This window comes from Vitis riparia, chromosome 18 (assembly GCF_004353265.1).
Source record: "Vitis riparia cultivar Riparia Gloire de Montpellier isolate 1030 chromosome 18, EGFV_Vit.rip_1.0, whole genome shotgun sequence".
NCBI classification, from domain to species: domain Eukaryota; kingdom Viridiplantae; phylum Streptophyta; class Magnoliopsida; order Vitales; family Vitaceae; genus Vitis; species Vitis riparia.
In genome coordinates, this window is record NC_048448.1 from 14,080,524 (window position 1) to 14,104,328 (window position 23,805).

Consider the following 23,805-nt stretch of genomic DNA (forward strand, 5'->3'; position numbering starts at 1 on the left):
GACGTGGCAAAAAGTACCGAAAATTCCTTAATTGTTTTACGAGCAAATTTTATTTTATTTTATTTTATTTAGCTATAGAAGTTTAAAAAAAAAAAAACCGGTTTAAGCCACGCGTCTATTTTGGATAAGCAAATAAGGAAGCGGCTTATTCAGTATTAAGCATATTTTAATGGGCAGCAAAACAAGGAGGCAGCACTTCTGGCACCTGGACATACGGTATAAACTTGGTCACATACACCCAAAACAGAGTCAAGGCGGCTTCTCCATGAATCCAACGTTGTAATCACCGTCAAAACATCCTCCCTTCGGTTTTTTCAATTTCCCATTCTTCCTTCCTCCATATCTTCAGAATTCCCCAAAAATTCTTTCTAATTTCTCTTTCTTTACAACAATGACTTCATTGATTTTGCATGTCCCGATTCATACAACTGTTCCTTCATCTACACTGCATGACCATTAATCTTTCCCTGCTTGGACGCCACCATCTCCATCCACCATGCCTGAATCCATCTACTCTTCCTCAACTCCTGATATGGACTGCTCCTCTGTGAGGTTTGTTCATTCAATTAACGAGGCCGGTCGCCTTCTTCCTTCTGCCAGCCGCTGGAACTCCATAGCAATTGACTACAACGTCCTGCCCAGATCTTCCATTGCATATGATTCATTACCCTCCGTCTACTCTAAGTCTGTTGAGTTCAATCTTGTCGTCAGAGATAAGACCCACCTCAAACGTTTTGTTTACATCTCAGTTTTTCTGGTCTTGGCCATTGTTGCGCTTGTTGTACTGCTGCATTTTTTGCCTCACAAACATGGCCACCATGGTTCCTCTAAGAACCTCACACATGCAATCAACCAAGCTCTCACCTTCTTCGAAGCTCAAAAGTGTAACTGTTATTAACTTATTATTATTATTGTTGTTGTTGTTTTTCATTTTTATTAAAGTTGGAATGGATTTTATCTTGTTCATGAATTGAATTATTTCTTTCACAGCTGGGTATCTCCCAAAGAACAGTTCTGTAAGTTTTCGAGGGGATTCTGGTTTGCAAGACGGGAATTCAAGCGGCCATAATCTTGTCGGTGGTTTTTATGATTCAGGAAACAACATAAAATTCAGTTTTCCTACTGCATATACCATTACCCTCTTGAGTTGGACTGTGATTGAATATCATCAGAAGTATGCGGATATCGGTGAGCTTGAACATGTCAAGGACATCATCAAATGGGGCAGTGACTACTTGCTCAAGCTCTTTATTCCTCCAATTAAATCTACTTCCAGTTCTACTACCATTCTGTATTCTCAGGCAAGCTGTCTTAAGGGTTTTGTGTAATAAACACCCTTTTCCAAGCCTAATAGTAGGGACTAAAAGAAAAGGTTCTCTGTTTTGTGGTTGTAGGTTGGAAGTACTAGTAATGATGCATTTAACGATGTGAACTGCTGGCAAAGGCCTGAGGACATGAGCTATTTGAGACCAGTTTCTATTTGCAACAGCACTGCTTCTGATCTAGCAGGGGAAATTGTTGCAGCATTATCAGCTGCATCACTGGTATTCAGAGAAGATACGGGTTATTCAGGAGAATTAATCAAAGGAGCTGAGAAATTGTTTGAGCTTGCAACTGCAGTAGACCCTCGTATGCAAGGAACTTACACCACGTCTGATGCTTGTGGAGGACAAGCAAGACAGTTCTATAACTCATCAGGCTTCGAAGATGAGCTGGTTTGGGCAGGGACTTGGCTGTTCTTCGCCACTGGAAACACCACTTACCTTAGAAATGCGACGGAGAAGTTCGCTTCTGCAGAGACTGAAGAAATGCCTGCTGAGAAATGGATTTTTTACTGGAACAATAAGATTACCGCCAATGCGGTAATTCTGATTTTATAAGGTTTCTGAATGATTTAACTTGTGTGTTCGATGGGATTGGGGATGACTTATCTAGTTGTTTTTTCAGGTTTTGCTAACCCGGCTTAGATTCTTCCTTGATCCTGGGTACCCATATGCGGCTGCTCTGCAACCATCAACAACCAGAACTGACTTGCTCATGTGCTCCTATCTTTCTAACTATATCTTCAACAACACACCAGGTAAATGGCTCGAGTGTATCATGACTACGTCTATATGTAAACATACCTTAATTCTACAATGAATATATGGGCTATCCTACAATTTTTCTTCAAATATATGTAGGTGGATTGATCCTCTTAAGACCTGATCATGGTAAACCACTCCAGTTTGCTGCAACAGCGTCTTTTCTTAGTAAACTCTATAGCGATTACCTTGATCTGTTGCGTCAATCAGGTGGGAGTTGCGGTGGTTACAACTACACCCTTGAAATGTTGCAAAGCTTCTCCATGTCTCAGGCAAGTATTAAGTATCACCACAAGGATTGTGCCTGGCTCCCTACATATGCATTGAATGGGCCTTTTCTTATATAACTCTTTTCAGGTTAATTACATTCTGGGTGATAATCCTATGAAGGTGAGCTATGTGGTGGGATTTGGAGACAGCTATCCAATCCATGTTCACCATAGGAGTGCGTCGATCCCTTGGGATGGTCATCAATATTCTTGTGAGGATGGAGATAAATGGCTACACTCTGAAGATCCAAATCCAAATACCCTTTTGGGAGCCATGGTAGGAGGACCAGACCAAAATGACAAATTCTTAGATGATAGGAAGAAACCATGGTTCACAGAACCAAGCATATCAAGCAATGCTGGTTTAGTTGCTGCACTTATTGCGCTTCATGATCCTCCTTGTGAGTCTTCGAATTCTAATTGTGTTGGTTCAGGTATAGATAAGATGGGCATCTTTACAAATATCCATTCGTTTCCTTCCCCTCCCTGAAAGTTTCACATTCTGTTCTGACTGCTAACAGTGTAGCTAATAAACCATGGAAATGATGAAAAAGGTTTATTTGAAGACAATTCTGAGAAATCACTTTCTGGTTTTAAATTCGTCTTCCCTGAGTGATGAGCAAAGAGGAGGAGATAGGTTCTTTAAGGGCAATTTTGAAGCCCTTTTCCTTTATGTGGAAGAAGTGTAGAATTGTTGTCAATACACAAGTTATATTATCATGGACAATTGTAATATGCTTGGCTTGCCTTCCCTCATATGAGCATGCCATAGGAGAAAAGCTTCCCTTTGTTTGGGTTTACCATTTTTGTGACAGATAAATATTATGATAACTTGAACAAACGGATCAAAACAACGGCTACTGTATATGCAAATGAACTCTCGATCCATTAATATTATTGCCAATACCCAATAATCTCTTGTTGTCGCAGAGGTTCTGGTACCATACAGAGGGCATTTGGAACTACTTCTGTTGCCCTTAAAATACAAACTGGTTTGATTTTGTGCTTTCAAAAACTACAGCACGCAAGTACTGAGCTTAACAATTGGAAACTATTTCTATCCCAAAATCCTAGGGCTCCTGAGTTGACAACATACAAAACAGACGTCAACACGGTGTTCAAGTCACATACAGTAGAAGTTCACATCCTTAATGGAAAACAAGTTAAGAAACAATAGATTTTACTTGTAACTAAACAAGAAAAACTATTTGTATGTTGTATAATGTAGATATTTACACAAAACCAAACTCTGTACAGTTTCTTTCCTTTCTTTACATTCATATATTTCCTCCTTAGGTAGCCTTTAACCTATCCAAGCCTAATGATCCCTGCAGAATTAGAAAGAAGCAAAAATAAGTGACTAATATACCAGGTTAAACATGTTGTCAAACAACATGAATGTAAACTTACCAGGATGGAGTGTATCTCTTCTAGGAACGGCAATAGTAATGAGGTCAAAGCCTGCATTTCCTCCAGAAGGGTGTCAAGGTTTTCGTCTTTGGCCAGGAGGAGAGTAATAAAGGTTTTATCATCAGGCACCAGTTTGAGAGCTACCTGCAAAGATTACTATCATGTTAGCTCATATTCTGGACTAAATCTGCAGTGTGTATAAAATAAAGTCAGATAACCATATCTCATGTGCTCAGTGCTATATCATATTTCGGTTTTATGCTTGATTATTTGATACATTGCCTGTGGTGTTTTCATCCAATCAAAAGGTACATCACAAAATCTATAGTATTACTTTGAAGGCAGCTGATGAAATCCATCCATGCCATGGCTTTAAAGCGATGCTGTAAGATTCTTCCACTGCTTGCTCCATGCTCTGCCTAGGATCCTTGGCTAATCTTTGCAGCAAAGCCGCCATGAAATCCATAGACCTGGATTTGTTTAAAATTTGAGAATGCTATGCATGAAAATAGTAAGCCCAAGTTTACATATAAATGGATAACTGTGACCCTAAACCATTTTTCAGTAAAGCATATAACCTGGTGAGCCAAACAAAGGCTTTACAACAGCTGGCTCCCTTTCTTGCATTGCCTTCATTTACCTCTTTTTTCAGCATCTCAACGAAATTTGAATATTTTGAAGGATTAGATTCATGGGCCATCTCCAATCTCTATCAGTATTGAAATTAAAATTAATGTCAAAGCTGTCAATCAATTAATTTCCGATTACTAACGAAATGACAAGTATCCCTTTATATGGACAGAAATGCCCACAACAAAGTAAAAAACACCCAAGGAAAGAAAATCCAGGAGGCCGAAATTCTCTGGAAGTCATGGGGTACTGCTGTCATGAAAAAAGTTGTGGATGAGGGAGATTACAAGGAAAGGCGTTTTCCAAAGTTGGATGAAATGAGAATAAAGGTATAGTATTGGTCAAGTTGATTTGATCTGGTGTTTTTTACCTGAATATTTTGATGAACGTCCTGCCTCAGAACAGCCATTGTTGGCCCTATCTTATCTGCAAGGGCGAGAAGATAAAGACAAAGAAAGTTAGCAATGAGATGACTAGTGAAGAAAAAGACATGAATGATGGAGACCTGTCATTAAGTACCACAGTACTGGTTTGAGGAAAATAATGGAGACCCAGAAGGCCAAATCAAATTAGGAGAGAGGTAAGAGATAAGGGAAAAGGAAACCAACCAAGAACTTGAAGAATCGAATTGCAGACAGAGAGAAAAGGCCTGGTGGGAATATGGGCAGTATCATGTTGGACATGTACAGCAGCATCATGATCTTCGCCAGTTTTAACTTTTACCACCATTGAAAGCTCTTCAATGGCAGACCTTATCTCCGAACCCTTCTCCATCTCTCTTCTCCTTTTCATATTTCAATCTCTGATTGACCTCCTCTCTCCTCTTCTCCTCTCTCTGACTCAAAAGTCTCTTTCTTCGGTGAAAAACTCCCAACCGGGACTCTCCTTCTACGCTATTTTCCTTTACTATGACACTGTTAACAAGAAAAAGAGAGAGTCCCACCAAAAGAGAGGGCTTTCAGAATCAGCATCAATGGCTGTCTCAAATATGGAGACCTGCAAGGATCCCATCTGCTACTTAAAATCCTGGATGGAGAACACACAGCTCCTCTGGCCTGAGCTCCATTTCAATTTTTAAATTTGATTTTAATAATAATTTTTGTTGGGTTAGATAAATTTGTTTATGGTCGAATCTTGTGTTTATACATTGATGGCGACCTTGTATTTGACCTTGAAGTTATCAGCCCAGTCTCCTACTGTTGTCTGAGATGTAATCTGATTTCTTTTATACATATACAGACCCCTTCTGGTGTAGGTCCATCTATGAAAATGAAACTCCTCTTCTTCCTCATCATTTCAAGTGAGTTTATACAAAATTTGTGTGCATCACCCATGACATGAGCTCCAAATTGGAAATTATGTGTATGTCATCTGTGGTGGGACATTTTCATGATAAGTTTTCGGCGTCATTTGTTTTTTTATCTAACGTTTTAATATGTTTAAATTTATTAAATATTTCAATAAATGTCAACACAAAATTGTCATTGAGACTAACAGTTTCTAATAAAAATTAGGAGGATTTTTGACAAATATTCAATTTAAAATATATATATACATTTAGACAATATTTGGTTCCGAAAATATTTAAAAAAATACTAAAGAAAATAATTTTATCATATTTGATTTCACTATATAGAAAATACGAAAGAAAATGAAAAATAATTAAAATTAGTTAAAAATTTATATATTTTAATTTAAAATTATTTTATTTTAATATAATGGAGAAAAATAAGTAAAATGTGTTCGAAGAAACGTATAAAAAAAATTATTGATTTTGAACCTAATTTTTATTTTCCTTGGTTTTTTTATTTTTTTTCACTTTTCCTTTTTATTTTATTTTATTTTTTCTCTCAAATTTTCTTGGAACCAAATATAACAAAATTTTGAAATTATTTTTAAATGTATGAAAGTAATATTTTAAAAAGATAATTTTATTTAAAATGTAAAAGTTGTATAAGAAAACTTTAAAAATTCAATTGAAATTGTCTTTTTAAAAATTAATTTTCAACTAGATTATTTTATTGAATTAGAAAAGTTTTTAAAATTGCTATATTTCAAAAAATAAATTTTAAAACTACATTTTTTTTTCTAAATGAGTTTGGTAAAATTTAACATTTATTACTTAATGACTTAAGTTGATTTTAAGTTAAAATTTATTTAATTTTTTTACTTAAAACTTATTACTTAACTCTTACTTTAAGTATTAAGGTTGTTTGATAAAATAAACTTAAAATTTATTCTAAATCATTAAATGGATATATTTATTATTATAAATTATAATTAAAACAAATAAAATCAAGTAACAATGGAAGTCGTGGAATAGCAAAAGAGATCATAAACGTAATTAGGACATATGGAGATAAAAAGATAAAATTATATATGGAATTATGAATAAGTTAATTATTTTTATTTATTACTTAAAATTGTTTTTAACTGTAAATCATATTATTAAGTTATTTTATCAAATATACTTAATTTACTTTAATAACTTAAATTAAGTTATTAAGTTTGCTTTAAGTTAAATTGGTTGTCAAACATCCACTTAAACATTCCATTATTTTTTATTATTTGGGGAGATGATAAAATAAATGGTAAAAGCTATGGTAGGGGAATTTTTCAAAATTAAAATTTTTGGTTTTTAATATTTTGAAAAATATCTTAAAATAAAATCTGAAAAAAAAAACGGTACTAAAAAGATTTATACCATGTTTAGTTCCATAAAAGTATCAACTATGTTTGGTTTTTGGGAAAATTTGTGGGAAAATGTGATAAAAAGAAGATTTAAAATATTAAAATAGATTTAAAATTAATAACATGTTTTTTTAAAATTTGTTTCACTTATTTCTTTTTTGTTTATATATAGATTAAATAATTTATAATACATAAAATTTTAAATAATTGTAATTATATTTAATTTTCTTAAACTAAATATTAAAAAAAATCATTTTTCTCTATATTTGTTTTCCATTTTTTATTACTTTTTTTTTTTTGAATTAAACATAATATTAAGGAAAGTAAAAAAAAAAAAAAAAAAAAAAAAAAAAAAAAAAAAGTGCTAAGAGAATTATTTATCCTTGTCTAGTTTATGAAGAAAAACATGAAAAAATAAATTAATATTAAAATTAGCTAGACATTTATTCATTTTTAAATCATCTCATCTTCATACAATAAATAAATAAATAAAGTTTTAAAAAATGTAAAAATAATTTATTAATTTTAAATTTATATTATATTTTTCTTCTATTTTTTCTTTCTTTTTATTTTTTATTTTTTCTTTAAATTTTCGATAAGACTAATTATTAAATAAATAAATAAATAATCAATTAGGTTCTCCAAGCTGGACTTTGGCCGAAAACTGTGAAAATGAAGTTGAGTTTGATGATCAATTTTTGGGGATTTAGAGTGTGTTTGGTACAAAGTGTTTTTGGTATTTCTAATACTTGAAAATTTTATTTTTAAGTATTAGAAATATTAAAAACACTTTTTAAAATCCCTACTCAACTAAATGCACTCTTACTTGCTTTAGGTTACCTTAGTTGGAATCCAATTAAGAGTGTTTCTATTTGAAATATTTTGGGTTGAAATATCTAAATACAATTTTTGAGAAAATCATTTATTAAGTATTTTTCACAAAGTATTATAAGTGATTTTTAAAACTTTTTGAAAATTTCAAATTTGTCAAATGATTAAGGACTTTCAAAAATAGTTTTTGGTTCTCTAAAAAAAAAACATATTTGATAACCAAAAACTGTTTTCTATTTTATGTTATTTAAGAGTATAAAACGAAATGTTTTCAGAAAATATCTTTTAGTTATTTTCTACAGTTTTTACGTGTTTTATAAGAGTTGTTTTAAAAAATAATTATATAAATATGTAAAATGATTAAAAATAAAACACTAAATATAAAAATTACTTTTAAAACATATTTAAAAATATTAAAAACAAGTTAAAAACAATTTAGATTTCAAACAAACTTTTATTCTACAAAACATTATAAAGTAGTTTTTAAAAATTGTTCTTAAAAATTATTTTTTAGAACTATTTTCAAAATAGTTGTCAAACAAGACTAATAGTTCTTTTGGTAGTGATTTTAAAAAACATTTTTAATCTTTCTAACACTTAAAAATTTTCATAATTTTTAAGTATTAGAAATACTAAAAACGTTTTCTAAAATCACTCACAAACGCACTCTAAGAGCTCATTTGATAGTAATTTTGGGAAACGCTTTCAACATCTTTAACGTTTGAAAATTTTTATCATTCAAGTATTAAAATATTAGAAATATTTCCTAAAATCACTATCAAATTCACTATAAGAGTCTGTTTTATACTAATTTTATGAATCATTTATAATATTTCTAACACTTGAAAAATTTTATTATTTAAGTGCTAAAAAGTTTTAAAATTTTTTATAAAATCAATGTCACACGTACTCTAAGAGCCCGTTTAATAGTGATTTTAGAAAATATTTCTAATATTTTTAGCACATGAAAATTTTTAACATTCAAGTATTAAAAAAACACTAAAAATATTTTTTAAAATCATTATCAAACATATTCTAACTTTTTCTTTTCAAAAATTTATTATTATTATTATTATTTTATTTTAGAATCCGCAAAACCACGGGCTCGGAATCTAAATAGTATTGGACTACATAGAGAATTAACCAGCCAAAGTTATTTAATGGGTTGAAAAAAAAATAGATAAATCATTTATTTTTATAATGAATGAAGAACCAATGAGTAATTATTGGTTTATTCAGATCGGACCCAACTGTGTCACACATGAATATTTGTATATAATCATATTTAATTTTAGAACATAGTGTTACCACCTTACTCAATTGCCAAATTGGGAAAAATCCAACCTTAAAAAAACTTGAATTATTCCCCTAAACACATGAAGACTAGCATTAGGTTCCACATTCCATTTCATTAAGAATCAGTTTGCATATCATTCCAAATATTTTATCTACAATTTTCAATAATTAAAATAATAAGACCAGGTCAAAATAGGTTTACCTTCTAGTCCTTCCCTACTACTCCACCGCCAAGGTGATATTATTAATTAAAGAGTGTTACAGCTAGACTTATGGAAGGGGTGATTGTGTCATTTCAGAAGGCCGGAAAGCCAAATTTTTGTTGACAGTTGGAGAGTGGGTTGGTAGTTATTCCATCGAAAAGCATGCGGGAAGACACCAAACCTATTTTTGATGAATACGCGTAGGTTGTACGATTAATGATTATGCTTCATATCCAAACCATCATATACACAAATATATGGATATGGATATTTAATTTCAAATTTCAACTCTATCAAGCTTTAGATTCATGAATCTAAAGATTTCTTAATTTTCTATTTTTATTTATATGCTTTGACATTATATTATTTACTGAAATAATATTTATTAAGTTTCGAGGTCAAATTTCGTTACTAAATAAATTTGCAATTTGCATATTTCTCATGTAAATGGAATCCTTATGACCTTTGTATTCGTAACATGTGAAAGCACGAGCCCATCCTTTTAAATAATAATTACATTATATTTAGAAAAAAAAAATAATAACATTAGGAAAATATTTATTTAAAAAAGAAAAAGAAAAAGAAAAAGAAAATGGGATAGGAATCCAATTCCATTTCAATTCGATGTGGTGATGTGAAATACTAAGGATGGATCCACAGAGTTCTAGAAACAGATGCCAACACGCAATATAATAATAATAATAATAAAGAAGATTATTATTATTATTATTATTATTATTATTTAAATGAAGGTTAGTTGGATTGATTGATGCATATGTATATATATATACATCACATGCAACTTGCCCACATTAATGGATTAATTTGTAAGATAAAATTGTACGGTAAAGTTAAGGAGGGGTTTGGATAGATTAAAAAAAAAATTGTATGCAAAATCTAAAAACTATTATAAAAAATTAGACATTCAATTTATATTTTTAAATTTTTTTCAGGAAGTTTTAAATTTTGAAAATGAAAACTTCTTACTTCCATAAATTATATATATACATACTGTTTAGCTTGCATATAAATTTTATTTTATTTTATTTTATTTTATTTTTAACAAAATATATAAAAATAAGACTTAAAATAAGAGGTACTAAATTATCTTAAATCTATTAAGACTTTTAAGAAGTTATTTCTTGTTGTTGTTCTAATAAATTTATTTGTAAAAATTTATGTAAAAAAAAAAAAAAGGAATATCCTTTTAGAGGAAGGAATAATTAAATTTCATAGCAGTGATTTTAAGCAATATTTTTAACTTAAAAAGCGTTTAAAAAAATTAAGCGTGCATTTGATAATAATTTTAAGAAGTGTTTTTAATATTTAAAAAATAAAAATTTTCAAATATTAAAAAAGTTATACACGCTTTTAAAATTATTGTCAAACACACTATAAAAGTGTGTTTAACTATGATTTTAGATTATTTACAGTTTTTTTAATACTTCAAAGATAAAAAATTTTAAGTGAAAACAATCTTTTATAACAAAAAAAAAACTAAAAAGTAGATTTAGCAACAAAAAAAATATGATGTTTTTAGAAGTAGATTTAACAAAAAAAATATATATAATGTTTTTAGATAATATCTTTTAATTATTTTCAATTATTTTTACTTATTTTTTGAGAGTTATTTTAAAATATATTTAAAAATATTTTAGATTCCTAAACAAATTTTAACTTTACAATGAGAGAATACTTTTAAAAGATTATTTAAAAAAAAAACAGTTACGGGCTTAAATGTTTGACCAAATTTTAAAAATATATTTTAAAATCTTAAAAATTATTTATGATGCTGAAAAATAACTTCCAAAAAACAATTTAAGTAAAAACACTGCCACACACTCTTCAATTGCAAAATCTTTTATTCAAAAAAGTTTTTGAATGAAAGCATCTTATTTTAATTTTGATGAAAAAAAGGTTGTAATTTAAGGACTTTTTAAATGATTAAAAGACTTTCATTAGGTGAAATGTTGAACAAGAAAATTAACTAAAGAATTCTTTTCCAACAAAAATAGATTCTTCACAATAATTTCTTCCTAATCCACCAAACAACATTAAAAACTAAACCAAATGAATTAGCCATAGAAAGTTGAAGGTAGGAATCCATAAGGATTAAACTAAGCCCAATAAATAATGAAGATGCAAATCGGAGAACACATATTCCAAGGTGTGAAAGCAAAGGGATTCCCTTGGCCCCCTAAGGCTTTAAAATATCAAATGAGACAATTTAGGATCAACTAATTTTTGTTGGATAAAAATAAATTAATAAATTAATTGGATATGTACTTGTCCTTGACTTCAATATATTCACACAATGAAATGGGGGTTGTAGCCTTCTAGGTTATTAAGTCATCCAAACAGTGGGACTATGAATGCTGCTTTTCATTTCTTTAAACCTATTTGTTACAAACTCTTCGAATGGACCCACCACCTACCATTTCCAAACATAAAAAATAAATAAATAAATAATTTTATTTTTTTTTGTAAAAGGATATGAGTAAAAATATTGGTCGAATTTGAGATGAGAATTAATTGTAGACCAAGCTCATAACTCTGGCACACAGTGTGAGGTGTCACACCTTCCTATGTCAATTAACACCAAAAAAATAATAATAATAATAATTAAAAAATAAAAGCAAGTAGTTGCTTGGAGTAAGTCAAGAAAGGGATTAGATCGGATAGGCTATAATTATTTAAATTTCGTGATCCCGACATCACCTTTTTTTTTTTTTTTAATTAATTAAAGTTTTCAAAGTGTTCGTGAGCCTTGTGGGCTGATATCCACATGTTTGAATTAATTGCGACTCATCGCATGGCCCATTTCCAATTTTTTTACTACCCCCTCCTTTTCCCTTTTTTTCTTTCATTTTTTCTAGACAATCTGCTTTTGGATAAGATTAGGTTTGTTCACGTGTAAGGCACATGAAGGGTTAAATAATAAAGTTAATATTATAATTTTTTTTGGGTTTATTACATTTTAACCCTTCAATCTATATTGTGTTTTGCATATTACTCTATCGAGTTTAAAATCGAGTAATGTAACATTCATGTTTTATAATTGCATGAAATGTACATTTTTTTAAGTCATAATATTACATTTTTGAATAGAAGACGCATATGATATCTATGTGATTGAGGGTGAAAGAGTCATTTTCTTTTAAACCCCCAATCTCCCGCCCTCCTCTCAACCATTACCCCCTCGTTGTGGAATCCCCAAATTACAGCCCAGCTCCTCTCCATTGTTCCTTCCTCCGAAACCCTAGAATCCCAATCACACAAACTTGTTGCTGAAACCCCATATAATTTCTCATTGTCCTTTGGGTGGAAATTTGCAAATCCTTCAAATAATTTCTCTAGCCTTAGAATCCCACATAGCTCCCTGAACCAACCATTGAAGCTGAAGATTTGTGAAGATAAACAACAGTTGGAAGATTTAGTTTCCCAAAATTTCCCCCAATTTTTTGAAACATTAAAAGGAAACCCTAACCCTAAAACGGAAACATAACATAAAGATGTCATATCTTGGTCGAGTATTATTTTCCTCAAAATTTCCCAAATTTTTTTCAAACTTCAAAATGAAAACCCTAACCCTAACCCTCTTTCATGAAATGTTTCTACCCATTAAAGAAATTTCAAGATAAAAAAAATACTGTTAAACTTCATGTTTTCTCTTCAATGTCAACCTTGCATTAGCTTCCTTGGGATTCTAGGGCTTCAACTTGGGGATTCAAATGAAAAACAATTGGGTAGGAACGATCGATGGGGGAGAGGAGGGTTGGAGTTTGGGGTTTTAAAAAAACAACGACCATTTTCCTCTCACTTAAAAAAAAGACCCTTTTACCCTCAATCATGTGAAGAACACATGCACTTTTTGTCCAAAAATGTAACATAGTAACTCGAAAAATGTACATTGCATGCGCTTATAAAGCATAAATGATACATTACTCGATTTTAAACTCGAAGAAGTAATGTGCAAAACACGATATAGGTTAGGAGGATAAAGTATAATAAACCTTAAATTTTTTTAATTATTTAATAAAAATTATGAAAAAAATAATTTGTTGAAAGATAAAACAATTTTTTTAAACTTTTAAGTATTTATGTTTAAAAACATATTATAACATTGTGACAATTCTATGCCTATATTTATTTTGTAACAAAAAATCTAGATACCAAATAAAAATTTAATTAATTATTTTTTATTATATTAATTAATTATAACTAATATCATTATGCCTAACTAATTTTTTATTATTTAATAAATAATCATACATTATTAGCCCCGGTGAGTATTTATAGCAACTTAATTAAATAATATTTGTTTGACAAGAAATTTTTCCTAAAATTTCAAGAAATAAAAAAAATATATTTACCTATTTAAATAAAATTTCTTAGACACAATATGTTTTAAACTTTTAGAAAACTAAAATAATAATCTTATTCATACGAGAAATTCGACCTTGATTTTATGACACATGTTTGTTAGCCCAAAGGTTCCCTTATACGGATTTTGATGATAACAAATTATGGTTAAATTCACTAATGGTTTAAAATCAAGATAAGTTTCAAGTATTAAATGCAAAATTCAATTGGAACATCAACTTGTTCATCAAAGGATCAAATGAGCGTGAAATCAAATGTGCATGAAGATTGTTCACATGGAGGAACTTAATGTAAAATGGGTACTAGGGCGCACCTAGGAATCCTAAACTATTCATGCATTATTTCTCATACTTGGTTCATTCCTTAAAAGACTATTTCATCAAAACCTAAGTATATCTTTAAAAACCTTAGGCAAATTCTCTAAAAAAAATAGTCATAAAACATTTTTAAAGATGTTGCCTAAGTGTTAGAAAAGTTTGGTTTCAAAAAGGAAGGGTTTTGGTTCATTTTTTGTTCAACTGGTCAAGGAAGTGCATACCGGTTGGGAATCGATTTAGCCGATTGGGAATTGGTTCTGTCGATTTTGAATCGATTCAACCAATCACCTTTTTCTAGTCAAGAATCAATTAAAATTGCACAAAACTTTCTCTTTCTTCCAAAAGACTTGTCTTCCTCATCAAGGATAAGTCTTTCTTTGTTGAAGTTAACCCTTGTCCGATCAAAGTTTAGACAAACCCCAACAGTCGCCTACAGTGCATTAAATATCCAACAACTAGCAAACTGGTCGAAACTCAATCAAATAAGGCTAGTTGATGTCTAAATGGAAAAAAAAAGATTGAAATTAGCTAAAATAATAGGAATGCCATTCTTAATGGCTCAACCATTTTTTGGATTGAGTGAACAATAATTTCAAATTGTGTTGTTGGATAACAATTTGGTAAATATTAAAAAAATAATGATAAAAAAGGTAAAAAAAAAAAGTTACAACAAAATGTATTATGAGTTTTATAAAAAAAGGTTACTTAAAAAACGAATCTTTGTAACATTTTACATACCATGATCACAAAGAATTAGATAAGTTTTAGTAAAATGAAAACTTAATTATTGTTTTAAATAATATTATTAAATTATTTTATCCAATCTACTTAATATATTTAATAATTTAAATTAAATAATTAAATTGATTTGTCACAATCATTCAACTTCTTTCCATAACAAGTATTTTCATGTCATAGAAATATTCCAATTTCTTAAAACTCTTGAATTAAAAGTAAAAATATTAGGGCTTGTTTGGGTGTGTTTCCTAATTTTTGTTTATACGAAAAAAAAGTATGAAGTTACTTTGTATTTTTAAAATTTGAGATAATAATTTTTTTTAATAACTTAATTTTTAAAAACTATTTATAGAAACCATTATCTAGCTTCACTTTCATACATTTTACCCGAATTTCATCAAGGCTGTGGACTATGGAGGGAAGTTGGGCTTGTCAAAAAGATTGTGAGCCAGTAAGGGGCTTTGTTTCTTGCCAATAAAATGATGGTCCATTGCCTATGGTTGAGCCTGGCCCAAACCAACGAAGTTTTTGAAATGGCAAACTTGCCCCTACCCATTAGACAAATTACGTTTCCTATCCTCTGATCCTCAGCCTTGCAGCAGAACCATGGCTATGGCTGCTGGGACTGTAGCTTCAACCGGAGCATATCTGATGCAATTCCCGCGTACTCTGACCGCACTCAGAACTTCTTTTATACCAACACGGTCTTTCTCAAAATTGGGTTTTCATCCTCTGCGGCTCAGGACTACTGCACCCGTAAGAAAACTCCAGGTTCGAGCCGCGAGAACCGAGTCCAAAGGGGTATCTTTAGGCTTCAGAGCTCCTCATTTTGAGGTTCTTTCTCCTTCTTCTTCCTTCTTTCTCTCTATATATTTTTTCTATATTCTCTGAATATTTTTGATTTTGAATTGGTTTGGTGATTTAGCTTCAGGAGCCTCTTACTGGGAAAATGTGGACGTTGGAAGATTTTGAATCATACCCTGCTTTATTGGTGAGTCCCATTCCTTCAGTTTTTTCCACTTTGCATTTTATGAATTTGCACTTCTATTTTGAATGGTATCGGTTGGAATTTGTGTAAGGAGAGGTTAGGAAATGTTTCGGTGAATTTGTCAAATGAAGGTTATTGGCTTTGTTGTAGATGAGGGAAAAACATTGGTCTGGAACAGACTTGTGAGAAACATTGTTTCACAGAGGTGGGTAATTACAGTGAAAGCAGATATGGAAATGGTGAGATGAAGTTGGTTCCAAGGCCTGGAGAAGCCTAAACCTAGAAGGGGAGAGAAAGGGGCTAGACTTAATTGAATGATGAGACCCTGCAGACAGTAAAGATTCTAGGTGGAGAAGTATATATCTGAAGCCATATTGAGTAACATGAGCATGGTTTGTGCTAGACAAGTTTACTTTGATTGACTAATTTGTTCAGTATGATCTTGAAGATTTAACAATGCCAGATGTGTAGAGAAGTGTATAGCACACATAATATGATAGAGGAGGTTCAAAAGGCTGTAAAAATTGAATTGGATTTCAATGTCATATAATGAAAATTGTGTGAGGTTGAAGTAGTGTATAGTACACACAACAAGAGCAGAGGAGGTTCCTAAACCCATACAAATTGATTTGGATTTCGGTGTCATCTTATGAAAGTTGTGTGAGGTTAAAGAAATTTTTTATCAAGAAACTAGATTTAAAATACCAGTTGGATTTGTTCATGTACATTTACTTTGAAGGGTCCATTTTAATCATATAGTTGTGCTAGGTTAATGTATCATTTGACTTTTTAATATGGCTTGCATCTTTTCATTACTTGGAAAAAGCATGTTATACATTTTCTTGAGTATTGGTTTTGTGACTTTTATGGAAGAAAGAGGTCTTGTGAGATGTCTTCTGCCATAATAATAGGTAGCTTTTAGTAATGCAAATACTAAATATATTTTAACAGGAACTGTTTAGGATTTTATTTTTCTTTTTTAAGCTGTCTGATATTTGTAGTTCCTTGAGAACTTGATCAGCGTACGAAGAAATAAGCAGTTTAAAAATGTTTTGACATAAATGAGAATATTGATTCAGAATATGATTACTTGTGCTTATTTTGTGCAGTCATCAAGCAACAGACAATGTCATTCAGGTCCAAAACTAGCTGGGTGTATAAGATTCACATTGTTTTCTTACTTTATTCTTCTAGGCCATATAGTACTGCTGAACCATAAAAAAAAAAAAGGGAAAAAAGTGCAGCTAAAGATGTGGGTTTGGTTAAATTGGGAGAATAAGATGCACATTGTTGGCTCAATGTGGGTTTGGGTGGATTGGAAGAATAAGATTCACATTGTTTACTCAAATAATTTGGAAAGAAAATTTTGGCTTGGCTGGTTTTTTCTTCATGAAGAAAATAATAGAATTAGATTGATAATCTATGAAAAATCTCCAAATTATAGTTGAAATATTATAGGGCCATTATTTCCAATTAAATCTTTCCTAAATTGTAGCAATTCATGTTCATGTTTGGAGAAACAGTGGTCCAATATTTGTTGTTCCTGTGGATTATCAATTTTGGAGGGAGATTCTACTTTATCTTCTAGGATATGGAGGCAGATTTTCTTTGGGCTTCGAGGGCTACCAATTATGAGGCAGATCCGTGTATTTATGCTATTTAGAGGGGTATTTCTACCATTGTTGAGGCGTTTCTGGTTGAGACTGGCTTTTATTCTTAGTTTTGTTGCTCTTTGGTTTCCATCTTTTTTGAAATTTGTGTGAGCATGCTTATTAACTAGGTGAACCGAATATGAAATATGAAATATGGGTAATTATGCTACTTGAAGTCTTAGAGTGGTAGTTTTAATTGTTGTGGTCCCTATTTATTTTCTTTGTTTATTTTCTATTTTTGTACTTGAAAATGAAATCATCTAATAGGTATGCTGCATTTGCTTTTTCCTTTAATGATTTACAAGTAGCAAATGACTTTCCACTCAAACCTGCTAGTATTTAAGCCAAGCCATAAATTGCTATTCAAGTACTCTGGGTAAGAAGTAATGCCTCTAGTCAAGCTTAGGCAGAGCTGGAACCTGATGCAAGTCCTACTGAACAAAGTCTGAAAACATTAATATTGGTTTTAAGCTTGTCTCTGCTTGTTTGCATTGCAACCATGTAACTTAATCCAATAAATTTGGACTCAAATAAACAGTATAGTTGAACCTTATTGAAGAATGGATTTCTAAATAATCAAAATTAACAGAATGCACTTGAGCAACCTAAAATATTCATCTTTCTTCACATGCTCTGAAAAAAATGCCAGGGGGATTGATTTATTTAAAGCTAACCATTTCTGATTTTGTAAAATCATCACTTTAGTTAAGGGGGTTGAGTGTCGATTTCCAATGCTTGGGTTTATTATCTCAAGTCAAAGAAAACACTGGTGTAGATTTTTGGGATTTCCTATGGGCCCTAGTTTTGTTCAACAAAGAAAAAGAATTAAAAAATGTAGACTTTACTGACTTATCATAATTGAAAGAGTTAATTCTCGAGTCTGTTGATTTAATCTTCAGTTTATTTGAATATTTTTACTGGAGATATAAATGAAGATGTCAAATTGAAATGTCTTGCACAGGACTAAGAATCATCAGATTCTGTGATCCAAATTTAGGTTTCCATGATTGGATATGGCATGCACGCACATGGCTTTATTCAGAAATTTGCTAGTATGTCAACTCTCTCTTGACGAGTTGTTTCACATCGTTGCACTTTATTACGTTAAAAGTTAAACTTGCAAACTGCAACACATTATAGTCTAGGGACTTGGATTCAGTGGCTTGGCTTGTCAGGCTGCAGGCCATGATATTGCAATAATGACCCCTCCTATGTAGGATCCTTCTTCAACTTAGTTTCTCCATTAAGGTGGGAAATCCTCTTTGTTTTGTATCTCTCTTTCTCTATAACCATTACAGGAGGTGTTTTAATGATGTGACAATGCAGGTTATGTTTATTTGCAATCACTGCCCATTTGTAAAACACTTGAAAAAGGATATTGTGAAGCTTTCAAATTTCTATATGAAGGTAGTGAATCCATTTCTTCCTGATTTGCTTGGGTTACTTGCCTCAAGATTACATGCTTGGTTCAACTACTGGCCATATAAAATTAACAGATTCAGTTGTTATTATATTGTAAATGCAGAAGGGACTTGCAGTTGTTGCAATATCTTCAAATTCTATAGCTACTCACCCACAGGTTCCAATGACCTCTTAAAACTTTTATGTTAGTGTGTGTATATCTGTGTACTTATCTAAAATTGTGTATATATGTGTATGTTAAAACCATCTTTTGATTTGTCCAAAATTGAATTATCCTTGCAGGATGGACCAAAATTCATGGCAGAAGAAGCTAAACTATTTAACTATCCTTTTCCTTATCTATATGATGAGGTATGCAAGTGCCAATTTCCACTTGCTCTTTGTCCTAATTTTTTCTTCCCTTTCTTAATTTTTGGTTTCAAATGGGTTTCCCAAATGTCCTTAGTGTTATATGTTTATAGCTTCATAATACTCGGTCTTGGTTTTGGTCAAACTTCAATACTCTAGTGTTAATTATTGCTGAATCTGATGTAATTTTGATTTTTTATTTCCATGTATATTAAAGAATATTCTTGTTATATTTCTGTGAGAGACATATGTCCTCATCTTGCTCAACCCATAGACCATATTGGATAGGTGTATAAAATTAAGTGTGTGTTTGTCTCTGTCTTTTTGGTCTTCTCTCTTATAGGTTAATTAGAGAAATATATCAGTGGCTCCTATCTGAAAGGGGGCTCATTTATTGAGAAGGATGCAAAGAGTACCAGAGAAACAAAGAAGAACAAAAATAACAAAGGAAAATTGTTGTCATTGGAGTGAATGGGGGCATCATTTACGTCATTCTTTCAACATAGGCAATTTTCTCTTCCTGTAGAGAGGACACAGTGGGAAAAAGAATTCTGTGAAAGTAGACCAAGCTTCTCAATAGAATGTTCTCTATAATGCAATCTGCTATTTTAGATTTTCTCATATAATTGAAGTTTGCTCAGGGAATGTTTAATACTGAAATTTCTGTATTTTGTTTGACCAAGTGTTCAACTTCTTATTCGGACTACCGTTTGATCAATTAGGAAGTGGAATTAGTTAATGCAAGTTTTAAGAAATCTAAAACTAAAATGCTATATATGGTTGCAGACTTATGGAAGGTTTGGACCTTCAAAGAAAATTTGTTCATGGAAGTTTGAAATTATCATATGTGCATTGTATTCAGAAAATCATGCCAAAACTGCCACACAAAAGAATGAAATAAACCAAAATAATATGAGGCTCATGAGGATATGGAGGAGGTGGACATGTTTTAATGTAAGTTTTATAGAGGAGGATGATTGACTTGGGAAAGCCTGTTGTGGTAATTTCAAGGATAACTGTGGGAGAGAGCTTGAAGAGCCATTGGTCTTTTCTAACTCGTGGCTTGGCTGCTTGGCTGTTGGATCTCTTGTTGTTATGGTAGACAAGAAGGGGATGTTAGCATGGAGTAAGCTCCTATTGTGCATTCTTGTGCATTTAGAAATTTGAAAGGAGAGAAACAAATTGACCCCCCTTTTCCCCTCAATGGACTGCTGTCTTTTGGGAGGGATTGTTTATTTCTTCTTTTTGTATGGATAATTTTACTTATTTTCCTTTCTTTTTAAGAGCCCCTTGATCCTTCTTGGATGTATTTTCTTCTTTTATTAATATATTTCTTTTTCATCCAAAAAAAAAAAAAAGAAAAGAAAAAAGAAGAAGAAGAAGAAGGAGAAGGAGAAGGAGAAGGTGAAGAAAAAGAAAAAGAAGAAAAGAGAAGAAAAAGGAAGCTTGTTTCCCGTTCTTAGATGAGCATCCCATGTGCTTAACTTATTTTATACTAACAATCTCTGCCATTTTGTTTGGATGAGGACTTTGGATGTGGTGCAAATTATTGGTATGGAATTATGTTCTTTGTTTACATTCTTTGTCCAAGATTCCAAACTATCATTTGTATTCAGTTTTATATGGCTCCACCAAGCCATTATTTTTTATGAATGAGGACTTGTTTTCTTGTTAGTACTCAAACTGGCTCACTTGAATCTTGGTGGTTTTTGGTTTTCCTTTCCTCTGTGTCCTTTTGCTTTCATGAGAAAACTTTGATTTGTAGGCTTACATTGAGGAATTTAATCCTTAGAATCAAGATGACTAGGGAATGTGGCTCTTTCTGATCCCCTTCATTCACACTTAACACTAATCATAGTATTATAATTTGTAGTCATTGTGATTTCCTGTTAATTTAATGAATTCCTCTTCTCCTGAAAATAAGTAAGAACCTATCATTTAGTTAAGAATGTTTACTTGCAGTCACAAGATGTTGCTCGAGATTTTGGTGCGGTGTGCACGCCTGAGTTTTTCCTATTCAAAAAGGTGAACACAACCTACACTAATCTACCAAAAGTTTACTGAAGTTTTTCAAGCATGGTGTTCTACTTTATTTCTTGTTTGGTAGAGCTCAGTTTAATCTTATCCTTTTAAATTACAGTTCTGGACTTGAGGAATAAAAAAAGCAATTTGTTAATATTTGAGTTAGGAATTAAACTTTTCCAATTTGTCACAGGATGGTCGGAGGCCATTTGAGTTGGTGTATCATGGCCAGTTTGATGATTCACGACCAAGCAATAATGTCCGTGTTACAGGAAGGTTGGTTCCTGTAGTTTCTAGCTAACTTTGAATGAACACAGCAACTCATTTTATGACTTTATATAAGTAAATAACTTCTTATCAACTCAATAACATGTACCCAGGGATTTAAGCCTGGCAATAGATTGTGTACTCAGCGGTCAACCTATATCATTGGTTCAAAAGCCCAGGTAGTCTCCTGTTCATTAACTTGTGTGTTTCTTCTTTCTTCTTCTTCTACCTTTTATTTCACCAAAATGCTTGTAAAGTTTTGGTTTCCATTATTTTATGCTAAGTTTTATTTATTTTATTTTATTTTCTGAAGTGTTGGATGCAGCATAAAGTGGCATCCAGAGACATAATTGTTATATCTGGTTTCTGTTTTCTGGAAATCCGAACCTGCAAGCATAAATTTTACTTTCAGGTGCACCAATGTTGTCTTGGTAATTGGTAATGGCTCACAACTAATTTATTTCAGAAAGCCTACCTTTTTGTTCTTGTGTTTTCTGTCTTTCTCCAGAAGTCTTCTTTCATCATCTTGGATTCGTGAAAGCTTGGATGGCGATGGGTTGATACCTTATGTGATTGTCTTGATTGGCTATGTATGTAATTAGTTTTACAGTATCATTCCCTAGTTGTCTTGCACTGTAAGTATTCATCAGAGATAATGACCTCTGGAAAAAAGGTCTCCATGCCAGTTCTCATGGTTATTTTGTTGCACAGATGCATGGTTGTTGAAATGTCTTTGGAAAAATGTCTCCTGTATAAGACAAAGTAAAATAATGGATAGCTATCTAGGCCTTTTCATATATGCTTAAAACTAAATTCTGGTAGGCCTAAAAGAAAAAATTATGGGGGACTCATCAATTTGTTTGTGCTACTGAAAGGAACATATACATCAGTATCTGTGACTAGATTTTAGAAAGTTGTCATCTCCAATTCCCCGTATCTATGTGGAAAGGCCACTCTTCTGTCCCTGTCCATAGATATTACTGATTTGATCTTTATTCACTTGTGATATGTCTTTTAGTGCAAGATACTGTGCACATAACTTTCTTGCTTAGTTTTCTTATTTCCATGATGCCCTTGTTGGCAAAACTTTTGCTATCAAGTTCACTATATTATATCTACCTATACAGTTATTTTGCTTCATAAATATAACATCCTTTTGTATCTAATTAGCTTTCCCACCTCTTCCTTTTTCACATATCAGAATTCAACTGAAATTAAATCAGATGCATTTTCTGTGTTATTGTTGTAGCAGTTTGGGTGCTTGGGCCATTGTCACTGTTGTGATGGAATACTGGCTGAGAAAATAGATATTATTAATTTTTTTTTTAGTTTTTAATTAAAATTATGTTATTTGGATAAGTAATAAATAGTTTTCTCATAGGTTGGTTTATGAGAATATTTTTTGTTATTCATCCAAATAATTTAACTGGTTTTGTATTCTATTATAAATAACTGTTAATACAACATTATTACACTATAGTTTGACGGAATTTCTCTTCTTCTTTTCTTTTTTTTTTTCTAAGTTCTTGTTAGTAGGAATAAATATAAGGCTTTCATTGTGATCATTAATTTGTTGCTAGCAGTAAAAGAATGAGGAAACCATGACCATTGTATCTCTAGTCATTATATGCCTAAGGTAGCAATAGGTTCTCATTTTCTATTGCTCATTAATGTTATGATTGCTTTATAACAACATGGTTTAGTAGGAATACTTCAAGTTCTTTGTGTCACTTGTTATTAGGATTTAGGAGGATATGGGAAGAAGAAAAAAGGGTGAACCTAGATGAACTGAACTTTCATATTATTCAATTCTTCAACTTCAAGTTGCTTGCATGAGAAAATCCAAAAAATTAAGAATTTTTTTATTTTTATTTTATGGTTGCTTGCATTCTCAGCCATTGGAGTCTGATAGGGTATCATAAAACTATCTGTGGGCCTGAGTTGCTTTAATGTCACATGACCAAAAGCAATGTATCCTTTCAAGAACATGGGCCTCGAGATCTCTTAATCTTTACTGAAATTGATGTTATGGTAGTTTGTGGGGGATGGTGGCCCATTTCCTTTCCCATAATTTCTTGTTCCATTTGCTTCATGCCAACCAAGATTGTGTCTCCACCATGGCTTTTTATCAGCCCAGCTCCCTGAGGATGACTGAATGGGCCTTGAAAGGTGCCCATCTGTTTCCCATGGTCCCCAGTTGAAAAACTGGAATTGCTGTCGGCACTGTGCTGTTGGATTCCTTTGAGCTGAAGCA

General features: G+C 31.6%; 3 protein-coding genes across 4 annotated transcripts; 2 read left to right on the top strand and 1 right to left on the bottom strand.

The window, feature by feature from the left end:
* Positions 1-270: 270 nt before the first annotated feature.
* Positions 271-3,088, top strand: LOC117906077 (endoglucanase 25-like). The gene is made up of 6 exons (XM_034819022.1): positions 271-884; positions 991-1,301; positions 1,395-1,862; positions 1,948-2,080; positions 2,184-2,356; positions 2,442-3,088. Exons 1-6 carry the CDS (start codon positions 497-499, stop codon positions 2,841-2,843), a joined length of 1,875 nt encoding a protein of 624 aa, XP_034674913.1. The 5' UTR covers positions 271-496; the 3' UTR covers positions 2,844-3,088.
* Positions 3,089-3,216: 128 nt separating this feature from the next.
* Positions 3,217-5,513, bottom strand: LOC117906079 (glycolipid transfer protein 3-like). Its single transcript, XM_034819023.1, has 6 exons — positions 5,002-5,513; positions 4,764-4,819; positions 4,342-4,472; positions 4,098-4,233; positions 3,764-3,907; positions 3,217-3,681 (listed from the first exon to the last, which is right to left on the bottom strand). The coding sequence occupies exons 1-6, from the start codon at positions 5,183-5,185 to the stop codon at positions 3,646-3,648; spliced, it is 687 nt and encodes a 228-aa protein (XP_034674914.1). The 5' UTR covers positions 5,186-5,513; the 3' UTR covers positions 3,217-3,645.
* Positions 5,514-15,404: 9,891 nt separating this feature from the next.
* Positions 15,405-22,364, top strand: LOC117906086. 2 transcript variants are annotated; one of them, XR_004649765.1, is made up of 10 exons: positions 15,405-15,686; positions 15,778-15,843; positions 18,819-18,899; positions 19,018-19,071; positions 19,197-19,265; positions 21,225-21,287; positions 21,478-21,560; positions 21,665-21,730; positions 21,865-21,963; positions 22,060-22,364. XR_004649765.1 is itself a non-coding variant. In XM_034819030.1 (9 exons), the coding sequence occupies exons 1-9, from the start codon at positions 15,459-15,461 to the stop codon at positions 21,899-21,901; spliced, it is 747 nt and encodes a 248-aa protein (XP_034674921.1). In that variant the 5' UTR covers positions 15,405-15,458; the 3' UTR covers positions 21,902-22,364. The 2 variants fall into 2 exon arrangements, 1 of the variants encoding a protein (XP_034674921.1); XM_034819030.1 differs by having other exon boundaries at positions 21,865-22,364.
* Positions 22,365-23,805: the final 1,441 nt, after the last annotated feature.